This window comes from Zootoca vivipara, chromosome 2 (genome assembly GCF_965207765.1).
Source record: "Zootoca vivipara chromosome 2, rZooViv2.hap1.1, whole genome shotgun sequence".
Classification (NCBI taxonomy): Eukaryota; Metazoa; Chordata; class Lepidosauria; order Squamata; family Lacertidae; genus Zootoca; species Zootoca vivipara.
In genome coordinates, this window is record NC_142584.1 from 114,936,814 (window position 1) to 114,956,428 (window position 19,615).

Genomic DNA, 19,615 nt, shown 5'->3' on the forward strand with positions numbered 1-19,615 from the left:
CACCCCTGCAATACAGGAATCAATGTTCTATGTTGCAAACGGCCCCAGCTCTCTTGAAGGTCAGTATATAAATTTAATAAACAGTAATAACAATAATCACCATCCCTGCCCATTGGCCTGATGTTTGAGTCCAGCTGGGATAGCTCAGTCAGCAGAGAACGAGGTTTAATCTCAGGGTTCTGGGTACCAGCCCCACATTGCTCAGAAGATCCTTGCATTGCAGAGTGTTGGACTAGATGACAACCAGGATCCCAACTCTACCATTTTGTGAGTGTGGCTTTCCAGATCTGGGTTAGCCAGCCGTACTGTTAAGTCCCCAAGGCCTAAAACAGCATCTGCTCCGCCCCTTGAAACTGCAGAGTAGAATCCTAGAATCGTTGAGTCGGAAGGGACCCGGGGGTCATCTAGTCCAACCCCCTGCAATGCAGGAACCTTTTGCCCAATGTGGGGCTCGAACCCACCACCATGAGATGAGCACAATCAATGCTCAGTCCACACCTGTGAGCAGAAGAGAGAGGAAACCCTACACCCAAGAACTTCTCTGGCCACACAGTTCTGCACAGAAAAGGCCTTTATTGTCAAACACAAAACTCAACTAGTAACAAAACATTTGGGCATCGTGCGTGCATTCCCCCCCCCCCCCCGGCGACGAGGCAGTCACTCAAACGTAATCCGGAAGCTGCGCTCCTGTTCCTTGCGGCGGCTTTCGCAAACCTTGGTCACTTCCTCTACTTTCCTTTGCAGCAGGGCTGAAGGCGGAATGACAACAAGGAGAATGTCAGAGGGCTGAGCATCCCAGCGTGCACCCCTGGAGAGAAACCCCTGGCAGAGTAGACTCTGCCTGCCTGTGGCACAGCAGTCGCTCCCTCCCCCTCCCTCGCTGGAAGCACAATGGGGCTGAGTGGAGTGTGTTTCTAATAGGGCTGCAGCCACCCCCATCAGCTCAGTCTGGATTGGGATCTCAAGCTGCACCGGGCTGTAGCTCCACGGCAAACTGCATTTTCTCCCACAAGCAAATTCACCGGGATAGAGCTGTAGTGGGCTAGGCTCATTCATGCAGAGCACCTGTCCCGGGGTTCAACCCCCAATTGCAGCCTCTCCACGTGGGGCTGGGAGGGACTGCTTCCTGAAATCCTGGAGAACCACTGCTGCCAGTCAGTGTCGACGACACTAAACTAGATGGACCAATACTCTTGGAGTTGTCCTTGTTGTGCCGACCCTCCTTCCCTGCCTTCTGGGAAGGGGGCTAGTGATTTGATTTGCATTTTGTGTTTTCTTTCTTGTGTTTTTATGCAGTGGCCTGCCCTGTGATCTTTGGATGAAGGGCGGTATGCAAATTAAACAAATAAACAACACAACATCCAACAGAGAGCTCCTAAAACCTGGGCAGGAGATGGATTTTGCCGTCTGGAGAGATCAGGGGCACCCACAAATTGGACCCTTCTCCTCCAAATATGAGGCTGTGATTCCCCCCCCCCCAGCGGTCGCCATGTTTGCTGCAGAGGATCTCAACATGTGCCAAGCAGATAGCTCAGTTGTTTCGAGTACGGGGCTAATAACATCAAGGTGGCAGGGTTTGATCCCTGTATGGGACAGCTGCATATTTCCCTGTCTTGAAGGGGGCTGGACTAGAGGACCCTCGGGGTTCTCTTTGAACTCTATGATTCTAGGACAAGGACAGCTCCTTTCCCACGTCGATGCTTCCTTCGTTCATTCTCTCTCCCTAGCCAACCTGCCTCAAAGCAGTTCATCTTAAAACTCAAGGAAGGACCCTGTGACTCCCTAGAAAGCAAAAGTGCCAAATACCTGAATTCTGATCAATCCACTGGAGGGAGTCCATGTGCGCATTCAGAATCTTGCAGATCTGTTGAAGCTGGAAGAGATTAGAGAATGTCATGAGTAGTTGCCGACCCTGGTCTGGATCTCTTGAAGCCCTGCAAAGACCACGAGATCAGCACTCACGCTGGCAGTCATTATTCAAGACTGAAGGATGCTGACGTTCTGCAGGAAAAGTTGAGCTAGGAATGGCAGCACTGGAAGGGAAACTAGAAGGGAAACTTGAGTGTAACTGCCATGATCTAAAAAGGCGGCCTTTGCCCATGCACTCTGACCCCAAGATGCCTGCTCTTAGTGGCCCAGCTGTCAGTGGGAGAACACAGAGTCCTGCCTGGGCCTGCAGGCAGGTCCTGTGAGGCACAAATGTGGGTGGAAGAGGAAGGCAAATTCACACAGACGATGTCTTGGTGTCAAAGGGTACTAAAATCCCCCCTGCCTTGTTGAGGCACATCAAGGCTGGTGGTGTGATCTGCTGAAGGCAGATATTACTCCTTCCTTGAAATCAGAGAACTGGGAGGGACCCCGAGGGTCATCTATTCTAACACCCTGGAATGCAGGAATCTCACCTAGAGCATCCATGACAGATGGGCATCCAACCTGTTTAAAAATCCCCAAAGAAGGAGAGTCCACAACTTCCCGAGAGAATTGTTCCACTGTCCAACAGCTCTTAGGTGTGGTCTGAAAATGTGATGCAGCAGCAGCAGCAGCAAAAAAGAAGAAGCTAATTCTAGGTTGCATCAACAGAAGTCTGGTGTCCAGATCAAGGGAAGCCATAGTCCCGCTCTATTCTGCCTTGGTCAGACCACACCTGGAATACTGTGTCCAGTTCTGGGCACCACAATTTACGAAGGACATTGACAAGCTGGGAGGTGTGCAGAGGTGATCGACCAAGATGACCAAGCTTCTGAAAACTAAGCCTGATGAGGAGTGGTTGAAGGAGCTGGGTATGTTTAGCCTGGAAAAGAGGAGACTGAGAGGAGATAGGATAGCCACTTTCAAATATCTCAAGGGTTGTGACACGGAAGGTGGCAGAAGCTTATTTTCTCCAGTGGTTAAGACCTGAAACAATGGCTTCAAGTTGCAAGAAAGGAGATTCCAACTCAACATCAGGAAAAATTTTCTGACTGTGACAGCTGTTTGACCGTGGGATGGAAGGTGGTGGACTTTCCCTCCTTGGATGCTTTAGTTGAGGTTCTTGCCTTGCATGTGGTTGGATGAGATCAGGGTCCCTTCCAAGTCTACAATTCTATGAGTCAGGTGAAAGCAAAGCAGGCCTGCCTTGAAGAATGGGGCTTCCTGCTCCTGAAGCCTGATTGTGCTGAAAAGCATTGTTAAACAAGGCCACAGTGGCAGACAGCTGCCTGGAGGGGGAAGAGCAGGACAGAGCGGTCCTCATAAACCAGGAAGGAGCATCCTTCTCCCATGGATCTAGTCAAGATTGTACTCACTGGGTCACTGGTGTCAGCAGGGCCTCCAGAGGTGTTCAGGTGCTCAATAATATCTTTCAGATCTTGGGCCATGCGCTTCAGCTGAGCATCAATGTTCTCTGCCAGTTTGTACCTGGAGCACAGGAAAACATGTTGCCACAGTTGCCATCTCCCTTCTTCCCTCACCCCAGGGAGCCTGCCAAGCCAAGGCCAAACTCTTGGGGGGGGGGAATTCTAAAGGCTCTTTGGCTGCCATGATAACATAACAACAACAACAACAACAACAACAATTTATTATTTATACCCCGCCCATCTGGCTTTTAATGTTAAACATTAAAAGCTTCCCTAAACAGGGCTGCCTTCCACCTCCCAGGCCCAGAGTCAACATGCTCAGAATTATCCAGAAAGCAAATTTCCCCCTTTAGAATGGCTCAACATAGGCTGATCTCCACAGCTGACCTCTAAACCTTTGCTTTTTATTTTTAAACTTGTCTATCTGGGGACCACCCGCAGCCCACGCAACCATCACTGCCATCCCTGGCATCGTCTTACGTCTTCTCCCGTTCCTCATCTGCATGTTGTAAGTAGACGGTCCCACTCTGCTCCTTTACGGACTCTTCCAGAGGCATCAGCAAGTCCTCCAGCTCCTTTTGCTGGGACAAAATGAAATCTAGTTCTTGGTCCAACCTATAGAAGGAAAAAAGGGAGGGAGGGAGGGAGGGAGGTTAGATAAGCAGGCAACATGTGGCAGCATTGTCCGGGAGAGGCACTCAGGTGGAATTCAGGCAGGTTAGCCAAAAAGATATTTGCACTTTTATGCCAAAGGGCCTCCTCTTCAGGTACCGGCACACACAGGGAAGAAAATGGTTACTTTGGGTCACCTGGCATAATTGTAATGTGATTTGATAGGTGGGAGGAGGAGGGAGGTCATGATCGGGTACATGGGCTAGATTCTGCGCCCCTCCCCTGTATTACAGAAAACTAGGAAGACACAGACATCTCTACTAGCTGGCGCTGAAAGAAAATGTGGAGAGGAAGCGCTTCTGAGGAAGGGCTCCCTGCCCAAGACAGCTTCACCATCTAAATCAGTATTATAGAATTGTAGAGTTGGGAGGGACCCTGAGGGTCATCCAGACCAACCCCCACAATGCAGGAATCTCAACTCAAGCATCCCTGACAGATGGCCATCCACCTCCCGAGGGAGTGTGTTCCACTGTTGAACAGCTCTCACTGTCAGAAAGTTGAGCTGGAATCTCCTTTCTTGGCACTTGAACCGCCTTCTGCAGCTTCTTCCATAGCGAGAAGCGAAGTTACAGAGAACCAGGCAGAGGGCCTTCTCAGTGGTGGTGCCTGCCCTGTGGAATGCCCTCCCACCAGATGTCAAGGAAATAAACAACTACCTGATTTTTAGAAGACATCTGAAGGCAGCCCTGTACAGGAAAGTTTTGAACGTGTGTTGGTTTACTGTGGTTTTATAATTATTTATTGGAAGTTGCCCAGAGTGGCTGGAGTAACCCAGTCAGATGGGTGGCATATAAATTATGACTGTAGGAGTGAAGGGGGCTGCTTCCAAGACCATTGCCACTTGCAATGTTCCCTGCCATTCACAAGCATCTCAAGGCTTCCTTTACAGTACTCAACCTCCCGCCAATAACATACCACACAGCCCCCTTCCCCTCTACCTTTTCTGATCCAGTTTCACTTTTTCCACTTCTCGGTGCAGAGACGTGATCTGTAAGACAGAGACAGGGTTTACAAAGTGGGACGGGAATCTATAAGTGACAATAAAATACTGGCCCCAATCTTTTTTGAGGAACAGTGGGAAATCAGGGCTTCAGGAACATTGGAAAAGAACTGGCTGAAGGAGCAAAAAGGAGTTAGTGCAACGCGCGCTCTGTGGGGCTTCCTTCACGATTGGTACGGAATAATAATAATAATAATAATAAATTTTTATTTATACCCCGCCCTCCCCAGTCAAAAACCGGGCTCAGGGCGGCTGACACCAACAGAACCACAATAAAACATAAAAACAATTAATTAAAATACAGATTAAAATACAGTATTAAAATTTAAAGTGCAGCCTCATTTCAAGTAGGCCATAAGTGGCTGACCCCAACAGAACCACAATAAAACATAAAAACAATTAGTTAAAATACAGATTAAAATACAGTATTAAAATTTAAAGTGCAGCCTCATTTCAAGTAGGCCATAAATCCAAGCCATGAGGGAGAAAAACACAGGGGTCAGGCTGAGTCTAACCCAAAGGCCAGGCGGAACAGCTCTGTCTTGCAGGCCCTGCGGAAAGATGACAAATCCCACAGGGCCCTGGTCTCCTGGGAAAGAGCGTTCCACCAGGTTGGGGCCAGTACTGAAAAGGCCCTGGCTCTAGTAGAGGCCAATCTAGCCATCTTATGACTCGGGATCTCCAGAATATTATTGTTTGTGGACCTTAAGGTCCTCCGCGGGGCATACCAGGAGAGGCGGTCCCGTAGGGCTTTAAAGGTCAAAACCAGCACCTTAAACCTGATCCTGTACTCCACCGGGAGCCAGTGCAGCTGGTAAAGCACTGGATGAATGTGATCCCGCGGCCGGGACCCTGTAAGGAGCCTCGCCGCGGCATTCTGCACCCGCTGGAGTTTCTGGGTCAGCTTTAAGGGCAACCCTGCGTAGAGCGAGTTACAATAGTCAAGCCTGGAGGTGATCGTCGCATGGATCACTGTGGCCAGATCGGGGCGAGAGAGGTAAGGGACCAACTGCTTGATGCGGCGGAGATGGAAAAATGCCACCTTTGCTGTGGATGCAACCTGCGCCTCCATGGAAAGGGAGGCGTCAAAGGTTACACCCAAACTCTTGACAGAAGGCGCTGGTACCAATTGAGCCCCTGCAAAAGATGGGAGTTGGCCCCCCAACCCCATGTCGCCCCGACCTAGCCAGAGGACCTCTGTCTTCGAAGGATTTAACTTCAGTCGGCTCCCACGTAGCCATCCAGCCACAGCTTCCAAGCACCTGGTGAGTGTGTCCGGGGCCGAGGCAGGGCAGCCGTCCATCAACAGATAGATCTGGGTGTCATCAGCATATTGATGACAACCCAGCCCAAAACTCCGGACAATCTGGGCAAGGGGGCGCATAAAGATATTAAAAAGCATTGGGGAAAGGATTGCGCCTTGCGGGACTCCACACACCAAGGGGTGCCGCGGCGACAACTCCCTCTCTAGCGCCACTCTCTGTCCCCGACCTGAGATGAAGGAATGCAGCCATTGTTGGGCTGTGCCCTGAATCCCCACGTCGGCAAGGCGGTGGTCTAAAAGGTCATGATCGACCATATCGAAGGCTGCTGACAGGTCTAAAAGAATCAGCAGTCCCGACCCACCTCGATCCAGCTGTCTACGGAGATCATCTGTTAAGGCTACCAGAGCTGTCTCGGTCCCATGACCAGGGCAAAAGCCGGACTGAAATGGATCTAGAGCCGATGTTTCATCCAGAAACCTACCAAGCTGTTCGGCAACCACTCTCTCAATTATCTTACCCAGGTACGGAAGATTCGGAACCGGGCGATAATTGGATAGATCTAAAGGAAGCTGCAGTTAGTGAAGGATGCTGCAGCACGGTTGCTGACAGGAACAAGGCCTTGGCAGAATATAACACCAGGGGTCAGAGGTCTGCTCTGGTTGCTGATCTGCTACCAGGCAAAGTTCAGAGTTTATAAACTAACATTAACACTATTAACTAACGTGGTTAGTTAGTAATATGGTTGTTGTAGTAGTAGTAGTAGTAGTAGTAGTAGTAGAGTCCTTTAAGTTCCTGGGCTCTATAATTTCTCAAAACTTAAATTGGTCAGGCAACATCAATAGTATTATTGCATCAACCAAGAAAATTTAATTTGCCCTAGGAAGTGTCGATCCAATTTTACAGAGGTATCACTGAAACTGTTCTCTGTAACTCTATTACCGCCTGGTATGGCACAGCCTCCAGATGGACAAGAAAAGGCTCCAACGAGCAGTAAGAATTGCAGAAAGGGTAATTGGTGCTAGTTTGCCTTCAATAGAGACATTTTATGCTATCCGAGCTAGGAAGAGAGCAGAGGGAATTGTTGCAGATCCTTTGCATCCTGGCCATCATCTGTTTGATTTACTTCCATCTGGATGTCGCTACAGGACTCTATACACAAAAATGGCTAGTCACAGGAAAAGTTTTCTCCCTTGTGCCATCAAACTGTTAAATTCATAGTTGTGTAGTGGAAGGGGAGGCCAGTTATGGGTGGGGTTCCTTTGCTGTGCTATTGTATTGTGAGTGGATCAGTGTTTGTATAAGGTACGTTTACATTGCAATGTAGTCGAAGCAAAATTCCAAGTATGTTGGTACTTGGCCAATAAATTATTCCTATTCCTAACACTGTTCACTGATAGGAACGCTGATCAACTTGGGACCAGTTTACCTATGAGATCACCTTGCCCTCCATGTGCCCACTCAACCGCTTCCATTGGCAGAAATGGCCCCATTTTAAGTGCCACAGAACATTCCATTTTTCCATGTGGCAGCACCCACCTTTTGGAACGCCCTGCACCCCGACACCAGGGACACCCCCTTCGCTGTACTGTTTTCGGCCCTTGCTAAGAAACATTTTCACTTAGGCAAGCCCACCGAAGCCTGCAGAATGCTGACAAGTGTTTTGATCTGTTTTCAGCCAATTGCTTATTTTAATGGCCATTTCAATGTTTTAAATACTTGTTTTTACTCAGAAGTATGCTCTTTAATATGTTTCAATCATTGATGTTCTGTAATGTGTTTTTAATGTTGTACTTTTTAATGTTTTTAATGTTTTAATTTAAAGAATGTTTTTAATTTTTAAAGAGTGTTTTTAATGTTTTAATTTAAAGAATGGGATCTTTCGATGAAGGGTGGTAATAAATAAATACTATTCATAATGTGTTCTATTCTTTCTTTGTAAACCACTTTGAGTGGTTCCCCTTCCCAAAAATCGAGCAGTGTATCATTTTATATGAAATACATAAATATACAGAAGCTGATTATTATTATTTTTTTTGCTATACAGTGGTACCTTGGTCCTCGAACTTAATCCATTCCGGGAGTCTGTTCGACTCCCCAAAGCATTCGAAAACCAAGGCGCAGCTTCCGATTGGCTGCAGGAGCTTCCTGCATTCAAGCGGAAGCCGTGTCGGACATTCAGCTTCCAAAAAACATTTGCAAACCGGAACATTCACTTCTGGGTCTGCGGCGTTCAGGGGCCAATTTGTTCAGGAGCCAAGCTGTTCAAGAACCAAGGTACCAATGTACTGTTAAGGTTAAAATTGTGTATAACGAGGAAGCTTAGTTACAGCCAGCCCCTGCATGGGCACAGGAGGCAATACCTTAGCTCCCCCTCTGACCGAGGCAGCACAGCTCCCTAAAAAGAATCTTGCCGGCGGAATGGGTCCCTACCTTCTCCCCGTTTTCGATCAGTTTCCTGTCCCAGGCGTTGACCTGGGTGGCTTGCTGCAGGAAGTGCTTCTCCTGGTCCTCCAGCTCCAAGCTCCACTTGTTAACCAGGCTCTCCAGCTGGGCGTAGGTCATTGACGGGGGAGCCCTGCAAAGACAGGAGGAGTGTGCTGGTTGGCGAAAGAGCTGAGCCAGCCCACAGCTGCACCCCCACGCTGGGCTCAAGGAGCCAGCCCACATCTGGACCTGCATCCAGCAAACTGCCATTCCTTGCCTCTGTGGGGGACTCCATTCTACACCCCCAAACCCACGGCTTGCCTAGCATATGGCAATCAGCAGCAGCAGCAACAAGAACAATATTTATTTATACTCTGCGCATCTGTCTGGGTTTCCCCACCCACCCCGGGCAGCTTACTATGGAAAATATGGTCTGATATAATAATTGGAGTACTTATGAATATGCAGATGCAGATTCTTAAAATGAGACTCCATGGAGGGAATGGGGGGAAATCCCGAGATTCAGAGAATCTATACAGATATATCTTTACTAGTTTGTTTTTATTTGTGCTTTGTATTTGTAAAATCAATGAAAATGTTTTTTTAAAAAAATAAATAAATAAAAGTCGTGTAGTTCTTTGTCTCCCCAACATCTGAAGGGAGGGTGTTCCAGAGGATGGGCGCCGCCACAGAAAAAGTCCTCTGTCTGGTTCCTTGTAACCTCACCTCGCAGGGAGGGAACCGCCAGAAGGCCCTTGGAGCTGGACCTCAGTGTCCAGGCTGAACGATGGGGGTGGAGCACGCAGGGAACTTACGTGACTGTTGTGGTGGCCGCAGTGGACGCGGAGGCCACCGTAGCAGTGGTGGACAGAGGCTTCAGGTTCAGCATGAATCCCGTACTTGGGGTGGAGGTGATACCTGCAGAGAAAACAAACATTGGGTCAATCCAAAGCAGGAAGTGAACAGGGATGCAGGGCAACCGAGTCCCAGGATGGGAGACTCCTGGGCCTGACCCCAGCGGCGATGGAAGAGCCAGGGATGGGAAGAGGAGGCTGCCTGCCCAGCATGCTCCGTGGCCAAGTAAAAAACCACAACCTCTCCTATAAGCTGATCCCAATAGTGCCCACTAGTCACTGAATGCAACCAAGGGCGCTCGGGACCCCTCTCGCATTATCAATAAAGATAAATAAATATATAAACAAAGGACCTTCCCATGTGATACAGACACAAACCTCTACACTAACAGTAGGCAACAGATCCCTGCTCTCCCTCTCAACCCGCCTCTCTTTTCCCCCAACTGAACGATGTTTATGACAAGTGTCTCTCACTAACTGTGAAAAAGACTCTGCGAATTGATGATAGGTGTACCTTTTTCCTGGTCATCTGTTTGTTTTGTAACACAAAAAAATAATAGTTAATAACAACTAATTAAAAGAAAAATATCCACTCCACCTCATTAGCAATCATTTTCGCAATGGCAAGAGAGGAGGTAGCAGCAGATGAAGGAGCATTTCTGACATGGAGAATTTGGGGCTGGGGTGCAAATACCACCCCCTTGGCCTGCCCAGGAATCCATTTTCTTCAGAGTCTCCAGCTTTGGCAGCAGGAGGAAGAAGAGCATTTGACCCTCCAGTTCATGTGCAGACAGTGCTGTGTTACTCAATGCTGGATGCACTCCAGAACCATCAGTGGCCCAGGCAGGAACCAGTGTAAAAAGATGCGAGCCAGACAGACTTCTGGAGCCTGCTTCGTGGACAATCCATCACACGCGCAGTTCCACTTCACCTACAGCTTCCTCCCTCGTTTCCTGGTACTGCTGGTTTTGACCCGCAAAGCCTTAAATGGTATAGAACCAGTATATCTGAAGTTGCCAGCTCTGCCTCCAACATAATCCCGCCTACCCACAGCTTTCAACCTTGGTGGCTCTGCTATGCACAACACCCCTTCCAGAAGCACGGCTGTCTGGGATGCGAGGCAGGGCCCTCCCCAAAGTGGCACCTTGGAGCCATGCAACTCTTTGCCTAGAAATATTCCATTGGCTCCTCCTTCTAAGCTTCAGGAAAGACCTTTTCATTTCACCAAGTTTCTAGCGTGGGTTAAAATACTTTTTTAAAAAGAATCCCTCTTTAGAAGCTGAATTGCTGTTTCGTAAAGCTGATCATAGCAATGTAAACAGCTTTACGTGCTTCACGAATTGTGAAAGCTGCAGAGCCCTTCAACGAGAGCAAGCAAGAAGTCCACGGTGGCTGCAACATTCTACGTGATAGCTCAGTCGGTAGAGCAGGAGACTCTCGATCTCAGGGTCATGGGTTCGAGCCCCACGTTGGGCAAAAGATTCCTGCATTGCAGGGAGTTGGACTAGATGACCCTCATTGTCCCTCCCAACTCTGGATTCTATGATATTCTACCCGAAGAGCAAAAGTCAGCGGCAGTTGTGTGTATCCTTGCCTTCCCTCCCTCCCTCCCTCCCTCCCTCCCATTTTCTCTTCCAAGCCTTACTGGTTGCTGCGGGGGCTCCTCCCACTGCAGTCACTGTGGCCGTGGGTGCTGTTGCTGTTGTCCCAGGGGCTTTTGCGCCAAACCCTAAAGTCCCAGCAGGTGCCGTCCCTGTTGAGGTTACACCAACTACAGAAGGAAGAAAACAAGAGCTCCTGAATGCGGCTTGGCAAGGTTGCCTCCTGCTCAAAAGAACAGCCCCGGCAGTTAAGTGGTTTGGTGTAACAGGTAAGGTAAAGGTAAAGGTATCGCTGACCATTAGGTCCAGTCGTGACCGACTCTGGGGATGCGGTGCTCATCTCACATTATTGACCGAGAGAGCCGGCGTACAGCTTCCAGGTCATGTGGCCAGCATGACTAAGGCGCTTCTGGTGAACCACAGCAGCGCACGGAAACGCCGTCTACCTTCCCGCCGGAGCGGTACCCATTTATCTATTTGCACTTTGACGTGCTTTCAAATTGCTAGGTTGGCAGGAGCAGGGACTGAACAATGGGAGCTCACCATGTTGCGGGGATTCGAACCGCCAACCTTCTGATCGGCAAGCCCTAGGCTCAGTGGTTTAACCCACAGCGCCACCCGTGTCCCGCCATGGTGTAACAGACCTTTAGGCAAAACCTGGTGAAGTACAAAATATCCTGGACTGAGGGGGAGAGAGAAGTGGTCTGTTTTGCACTGTCAGCAGGCAGTGGGCAGAGCCAAGACTGCCCGAGCCCCACTCTTTCCACTTTCCCATCAAGAAGGGAGGCAGAGCCACTAGCTGCAGCCCCAGTTGCTTACGTGAGAGACCAGCAGCAGACGAGGCTGGCGCGGAAGAGCTTGCAATGGATGCAAACAACGTCGGCCCGGACATCCCGAGGATGGAGTTCACAGCTGTGGTGGAAGGCGCCGTGGAAGTTGCTGCTGTACCTGCTTCAGGGAAGAGACACATTCTGGGGTTCAGTTACAGCCAGGAGGAGAACACACTTTCCTCACAGAAGATACTTAGCTGGTAAGAGCGTGAGACTCTTAATCTCAGGGTTGTGGGTTCGAGCCCCACGTTGGGCAAAAGATCCCTGCATTGCAAGGGGCTGAACTTGATGACCCTCAGGGTCGCTTTCAGCTCCGCAGTTCTATGATTCTATGCACCTGTCCACAAGGCCAAGGAAGACACAAGGGGCCAAAGGCAACTGGAAGTTTCCACAGCCCCTGCCCCCCTCTTATGGCCAAGTAAGGGAAGCAGTTGCCACCACCACTGCTGTTAGGTCAGTCCCTGTGTGCTAGGTGCTGTACAAAGGGGAGAAGCATCTACTCTCAGACAACACGATGCAAAGGCACAAGGCTATGGCAAAACTTGGTGAAGGAGCTGTGGCGATGTGGGAGGAGGAGAAGTTAAACAGCAACTGAAGGAAAAGAATGGGCAGTGGTTGTTCAGGGAAGGGCAGTGGGGAGATGACAGCAGCAGCAGCTAGGTGGGCAGAGTGTGTCTAAGAGCAGAAGCAGAACACGGGGGGGGGGGGTACCAACAGGCGGAGGAGTGTGTGTGTGTGTGTAAGCACAAAAGGGAACAGGCAGGATTCGGAGGAGGAGGTCTGAAGCTTGAAACAGAGAGCGAGGAGAAAAGCCCAACTGCGCCAAGGTATTTCAAAGTTAATTTAGAAGGCCAGCAAAGCAAAGAGGGACACCAACACAACTGACCTGCCCTATCTCACCTCACTTCTTAGAAAGAACAGCCCAATTTCCCCCTTCCCGAGGTACAATCGCCTACCTCCAAGTTTCGCTCCAAAGGACAAGGCTGGCCCCTGACCGAGCGTTCCTGTGGAGGCAGAGGTGGCAGGTGTTGACGTCAGTACCCCAAAGCCTGAAACTGGAGCTGGAAAAGAGAATGGTTAAGAGAAGCAGTTATCGCCTTAAATTCCTTCTCCAGTCTGTGCTTGAGTAGAATGGCATCTTTGGGGCAACGTGAGACACAGCTGCATTACGTCGGTGCAAAGGGACTCAGCCCTTCACCTACAGTACATACAATTACCTAACTTGCGTATGGAGGACACCTGTCCTCACAAGGCTGGCAAGGCAACTTGTCTACAAAGAAACTCTGCCTTGCCAGAAGAGCTTTTGCACACGGCATGACGTCTCACCTGTTGTCTGCGCCCCAAGGCCAAACGCCACAGCTGGCTGGGCTGTGGATACCGTGGTTGTAGTAGGGCCGGCCGCGGATGCAGGAACTCCGAACGCTAAGCCAGTGGGGGCGGGTGCTGCTTGCTGCGTTGTATTCCCTATGGAGCCAAGGCTGAAGCTGGGGGCCGCAGCCTGCGTTGCTCCCATGCCTCCAAAGCTGAAGCCTCCGGTTGTGGCAGGCTGGGTAGCGGTGTTGGAGCCGAACACAAAGCCGGGAGGAGCCACTGGCTGGCTGGCGGGAGTGCTACTGGGCGTGGATGTCCCCAGTCCGCCGCTGCCGAGCCCAAGCGCCCCCGTAATGCCAGCTGATTGTGTGGTGTTGGTGTTGCTCAAGTTCAGCTTGGGGGCATTTCCCCTAAATAAATAAATAAAAGAGCAAAAGAGTCCAGGGTGAATTTTTCTCCTCTTGGCAGATACTCAAAGCATCCAAGTTCTCCTGTGCCATTTTTTTTTGCTGCTACTTCTGCATCATTTCATTCATTTTATTTCTAACTAAAGTCTCAGGGTAGTTTGTTTGCCCATTTACCACAGGATTTTTAACATTCCAGCTGAGCCCAAGGAGACACGCAACCGGCATTAGAAATTAGCCAGGCACCAGGCACATTTTGTGACTGGCGCGGGTCCAATTGCGACCATAGAGATCTCTGGATGCCAGGTTGGCGATGGACATCTCCATCTGGCTGGCCCCTCCAGCTTTCTGAAGCAAGTAAGCAGAACTTATTCATTGCATTTATTTGCCACCTTTTCCTGCAAAGAGTACAGTCATACCTTGGTTCTCGAATGGAATCCGTTCCAGAAGCCCATTCGACTTCCGAAAACGTTCGAAAACCAAGACACGGAAGCAGCATTGGATGTTCAGGTTCCAAAGAACGTTTGCAAACCAGAACACTCACTTCTGGGTTTGCAGAGTTCAGGAGTCAAAACATTCGAGTCACAAGGTATTCGACAACCAAGCTATGAATGTACATGGTTCAGCCCCCTCCTCAGTTAATCCCTACAATGACCTGGTGAGGTAGGTTAAGAGGCTGTGAATGACCCCAAGGCTTCCTGTATGAGTGAGGATTTGAACCCTGATCTTCCAGGTTCTGGTCCAACTAACCACTACACCACTCTGGTTTCCTGGAGTTCTTCTGCTATGGGGCAGCTCTATAAATTAAGATGCTCAATAAATATGGAGAAAGCCAAATGTCCCTTAGAGAAGCTTGCATTTGTTTTTTTCTGCATTGTTTTATGTTATGTTATGTTATATTTATTTTATGTTAATGTACTGTCAACCACTTTGAGATTTTTTGCTTTAAAATATAAAGCAGTATAGAAATGAAATTACTATGATTAATAATAATAATAATAAACAATAATAAACCTCCAATGGGAAGGAATGGTGCCTAGACACATCATTGTGGTGGCTGTAACCTAGTTTTAAGGTGCCATTTGGTGCCATTGCCGGGAACCACCCTGGGCACCAGCTCCCCCACCTAAAGCTATAGGTTGAACAAGACAGCGGTACCGTGGTTCTCAAACGCCGAAAACCCGGAAGTAAGTGTTCCGGGTTTTCAGAAGCTGAATGTCTGATCCTTAGGGCTCAACAAGCCTCCCACCCACATGGGATTGTGCCAACCTTACCCCAGTGTGAACACATTTCCAGCAGCAGCTGGTGCCGACGTGGCAGGTGTGCCGAAGCTGAATCCAGAGGTCTGTGCCGATGTTGCTGGGGTAGCGAAAGAGAACAGGCCTGCAGGCTGGGTGTTTGCTGTGTTTTGAGTAGCTGTCCCAAAACTGAAGCCTCCCCCTGTGGTGGCGGAAGAGAAGGAGAACCCAGCGGGGGCTGTGCTGGCTGCGGTTTTTGGAGTCCCGAAGCTGAAGCCTCCTCCAGGAGTGCCAGGAGTGCCAAAGTTGAACTGGCTCATGATGATGTCTGTGCTCCTGCAAGGAAACAGAGAAAAAGAGCTGCCTTGTTGGCTCCAGTGCTGATGCTGCTCTGTGGGGGCTGGAGAAGGTGAAGCAACCCAAGAGCACAAGAGGGGTGGGGTGGGGTGTTGAAGCAAAGGCAAACTGTTTCAGAAGCTCTGCAAATGCCACCTTGGTTGTCAAGATAACCCCACAGTAAATATGGGGGAATCTAAATGCCCCTTAGAGAAGGATCTAAAATATTTTCCTCAAAGCTTGTCTTTGTTTTATTCTGGATTGTTTTATTTGAGGTAGGGACAGGATCACACTTCAAAATGACCTTAACAGATTAGAGAACTGGGCCAAAGCAAACAATATGAATTTTAACAAGGAGAAATGTAAAGTACTACACTTGGGCAAAAAATAAATAAATATGAAAGGCACAAATACAGGATGGGAGACACCTGGCTTGAGAGCAGTAGATGTGAAAAGGATCTAGGAGTCTTGGTAGACCACAAACTTGACATGAGTCAACAGTGTGATGCAGCAGCTAAAAAAGCCAATGCAATTCTTGGCTGCATCAATAGGAGTATAGCATCTAGATCAGGCATCCCCAAACTTTGGCCCTCCAGATGTTTTGGACTACAATTCCCATCATCTCTAACTACTAGTCCTGTTAGCTAGGGCTCATGGGAGTTGTAAGCCAAAACATCTGGAGGGCCGCAGTTTGGGGGTGCCTGATCTAGATCAAGGGAAGTAATAGTACCACTGTATTCTGCTCTGGTCAGACCTCACCTGGAGTAGTGTCCAATTCTGGGCCCCACAGTTCAAGAAGGATACTGACAAGCTGGAACGTGTCCAGAAGAGGGCAACCAAAATGGTCAAAGGCCTGGAAACGATGCCTTATGAGGAACGGCTTAGGAAGCTGGGTATGTTTAGCCTGGAGAAGAGAAGGTTAAGGGGTGATATGATAGCCATGTTCAAATATATAAAAGGATGTCATATAGAGGAGGGAGAAAGGTGGTTTTCTGCTGCTCCAGAGAAGCAGACACGGAGCAATGGATTCAAGCTACAAGAAAGAAGATTCCACCTAAACATTAGGAAGAACTTCCTGACAGTAAGAGCTGTTCGGCAGTGGAATTTGCTGCCAAGGAGTGTGGTGGAGTCTCCTTCTTTGGAGGTCTTTAAGCAGAGGCTTGACAGGCATATGTCAAGAATGCTTTGATGGTGTTTCCTGCTTGGCAGGGGATTGTACTGGATGGCCCTTGTGGTCTCTTTCAACTCTATGATTCTATGAGGATTCAATGTGATGCCAACTGCTTTGAGATTTCCCCCTTTAAAATATAAAGTATATTTTATATACTTACTAGTGTATTTCAGCCCGTTCAATAACGGGCGCTAGAACATCCTGGGGTTTGGAGAAGCGCTTGCGCAGCGCTTCTCCGAACCCTGGGACCTGTCCTTGCTGTCGGCGGCAGGGGGACAGGAACGGAGGAGGAGAAAGCGCTGCTTTCTCCTCCTCCGTTCCTCTCTCCCAGCCGCCGACAGCAAGGAGACATCCTGGGGTTTGGAGAAGCGCTTGCGCAGCGCTTCTCCGAACCCTGGGACCTGTCCTTACTGTCGGCGGCAGGGGGACAGGAACGGAGGAGGAGAAAGCGCTGCTTTCTCCTCCTCCGTTCCTCTCTCCCAGCCGCCGACAGCAAGGAGACATCCTGGGGTTCGGCGAAGCGCTTGCGCAGCGCTTCTCCGAACCCTGGGACCTGTCCTTACTGTCGGCGGCAGGGGGACAGGAACGGAGGAGGAGAAAGCGCTGCTTTCTCCTCCTCCGTTCCTCTCTCCCAGCCGCCGACAGCAAGGAGACATCCTGGGGTTCGGAGAAGCGCTTGCGCAGCGCTTCTCCGAACCCTGGGACCTGTCCTTACTGTCGGCGGCAGGGGGACAGGAACGGAGGAGGAGAAAGCGCTGCTTTCTCCTCCTCCGTTCCTCTCTCCCAGCCGCCGACAGCAAGGAGACATCCTGGGGTTTGGAGAAGCGCTTGCGCAGCGCTTCTCCGAACCCTGGGACCTGTCCTTACTGTCGGCGGCAGGGGGACAGGAACGGAGGAGGAGAAAGCGCTGCTTTCTCCTCCTCCGTTCCTCTCTCCCAGCCGCCGACAGCAAGGAGACATCCTGGGGTTCGGAGAAGCGCTTGCGCAGCGCTTCTCCGAACCCTGGGACCTGTCCTTACTGTCGGCGGCAGGGGGACAGGAACGGAGGAGGAGAAAGCGCTGCTTTCTCCTCCTCCGTTCCTCTCTCCCAGCCGCCGACAGCAAGGAGACATCCTGGGGTTTGGAGAAGCGCTTGCGCAGCGCTTCTCCGAACCCTGGGACCTGTCCTTACTGTCGGCGGCAGGGGGACAGGAACGGAGGAGGAGAAAGTGCTGCTTTCTCCTCCTCCGTTCCTCTCTCCCAGCCGCCGACAGCAAGGAGACATCCTGGGGTTCGGAGAAGCGCTTGCGCAGCGCTTCTCCGAACCCTGGGACCTGTCCTTACTGTCGGCGGCAGGAGGACAGGAATGAAGAAGGAGAAAGCGCTGCTTTCTTCTCCTCCGTTCCTCTCCCGCAGCCGCCGACAGCAAGGAGACATCCCAGGGTTCGGAGAAGCGCTTGCGCAGCGCTTCTCCGAACCCTGGGACCTGTCCTTGTTGTCGCCGGCAGGACAGGAACGAAGGAGGAGAAAGCGCTGCTTTCTCCTCCTTCCTTCCTCTCCCGCAGCCGCCGACAGGAAGGACGCGGGACACAAACCCCTACTTCGTCGCCGCTGCTTCGTGGCCTCCTGCCGCTCCTCTCACGGGCCAGGGAGGGTTGTGAGGAGGAGGTCTCCGCCGGCCTCCACCCTCGCTTCCCTGACGTTCTGGCCAGGAGCGGCGGTTGGAGGAGGCAGGGGGGGGGGAGAGAGTGCGCGCGTGCAGTCTCTGCTGTCCAATCCCTGTGTCGCTGGGGCACATGCGCAGTGACCCAGGGACACACGGGACAGCTTGGACGCAGGGACAACTTGCAAATTATTATATAGGATATACTTTATATACTAAAATATAAACTACTCCTACTAATACACTCTAGTGGGAGTGGAAAAGGTGCCTAGACATACTGCTGTGGCAACCATAAGTGGTTTAAGGTGCTATTTGGCAATTAGCTTATGCATCTGAAGGGCCTTCTTGGTAGCAGAACCCACCCAATGGAATGTCCTCCTGTCAGATGTCAGACAGATAAACAATTATTTGACTTTTAGAAGGCAGCCCTTAGGAAAGTTTTCAATGGCTGGTGTTTTATTGGTTTTTAATGCTGCGTTGGGATCCAGTCAGATGGGCAGCATATGCATAATAAATCACCACCATCATCATACAAGTTTCTAACGCTGCCCACCAAAGACCACCAGTGTTGAAGGAATGATTCTTCAGCATCAACTTTGTTGGACTGGTCATGTTGTTCGGATGCTGGATTATTGTCTTCCAAAGCAACTACTTAAAAATGGAAAGTGTAATCCTGGTGGTCAACAAAAGAGGTTTAAAGACTCTCTCAAGGCAAATCTTTTAAAAATGCAGTATAAACTCCAACAATTGGGAAACACTGGCCTGCGAGCGCTCCAGTTGGAGAACAGCCTTTACCAAAGGTGTCAGGGGCTTTGAAGACACTCAAACTCAGGATGAAAGGGAGAAACGTGCTAAGAGGAAGGCAAGCTTGGCAAACCCTCACCATGATCAACTCCCGCCTGGAAAGCTATGTCCCCACTGTGGGAGGATGTGTGGATCCAGAATTGGCCTCCAGAGTCACTTATGGACTCACTGCTAAAACCGTGTTTATGGAAGACAATCTTATGGAAGACATAATAAATCATCATTATCATTCCCTGTTTTTAATGTCTGAAGTTTTATTTTGTTTTAATGCAGTGTTGAAAGCTGCCCAGAGTGGCTGGGGAAACCCAGCCAGTTGGGCGGGGTAGAAATAATAAATTATTATTAGTAGTATCATTGTATTTTATGAATTCAAATAAAGGTTTATTTTAATTTAAAAAAATAAAAATAAAAAATATTATTAGTATCACCATCATCATCATCAAAATAAATTCTAACGCTCCCCACCCACTACTTCCAGCACGTCAAAGGCTCCAGCGACCAAAGGGAACCGTTCCCCGTGGGCGCCTCATGCCAGACCTCGCCGCAACGGGTGGATTGACTTCGACTCCATACCTGAGTTTCTAACACTGCTCCTCCTCCTCGTGCTGCTTCTCTCAGCGCCGGGGAAGAGCAACGGCCAGCCTCTCCTTCCCTCCTCGCCTCACCTCGCTGGCGGCGTCTTTTCCGCTGCGCGGCAGTTACGCTCCTCGGCCGCGCGCCCTTATGAC

General features: G+C 50.0%; 1 protein-coding gene across 3 annotated transcripts; it reads right to left on the reverse strand.

Annotated features, from left to right (window-relative positions):
- Positions 1-556: 556 nt before the first annotated feature.
- Positions 557-19,583, reverse strand: LOC118081233 (nuclear pore glycoprotein p62). Of its 3 annotated transcripts, XM_088663950.1 has the most exons (14): positions 19,461-19,583; positions 16,030-16,174; positions 14,971-15,270; positions 13,308-13,702; positions 12,938-13,042; positions 11,971-12,102; positions 11,196-11,321; positions 9,512-9,614; positions 8,703-8,847; positions 4,946-4,995; positions 3,816-3,950; positions 3,285-3,396; positions 1,807-1,873; positions 557-749 (listed from the first exon to the last, which is right to left on the reverse strand). In XM_088663950.1, the coding sequence occupies exons 3-14, from the start codon at positions 15,252-15,254 to the stop codon at positions 658-660; spliced, it is 1,746 nt and encodes a 581-aa protein (XP_088520076.1). In that variant the 5' UTR covers positions 15,255-15,270; positions 16,030-16,174; positions 19,461-19,583; the 3' UTR covers positions 557-657. The 3 variants fall into 3 exon arrangements, with proteins under 3 accessions (XP_088520076.1, XP_060126703.1, XP_034963484.1); XM_060270720.2 differs by lacking the exon at positions 16,030-16,174 and having other exon boundaries at positions 11,971-12,099; XM_035107593.3 differs by lacking the exon at positions 16,030-16,174.
- Between the last annotated feature and the right edge of the window lie 32 nt (positions 19,584-19,615).

Coding starts and splice junctions, on each gene's coding strand:
- LOC118081233 (XM_035107593.3), bottom strand. CDS start 15,254: ATGAGCCAGTTCAACTTTGGCACTCCTGGCACTCCTGGAGGAGGCTTC. Junction 13,703..14,970: donor GGAAATGTGTTCACACTGGG/GTAAGGTTGGCA, acceptor TTATTTATTTAG/GGGAAATGCCCCCAAGCTGA. Junction 4,996..8,702: donor TGATCGAAAACGGGGAGAAG/GTAGGGACCCAT, acceptor TCTGTCTTACAG/ATCACGTCTCTGCACCGAGA.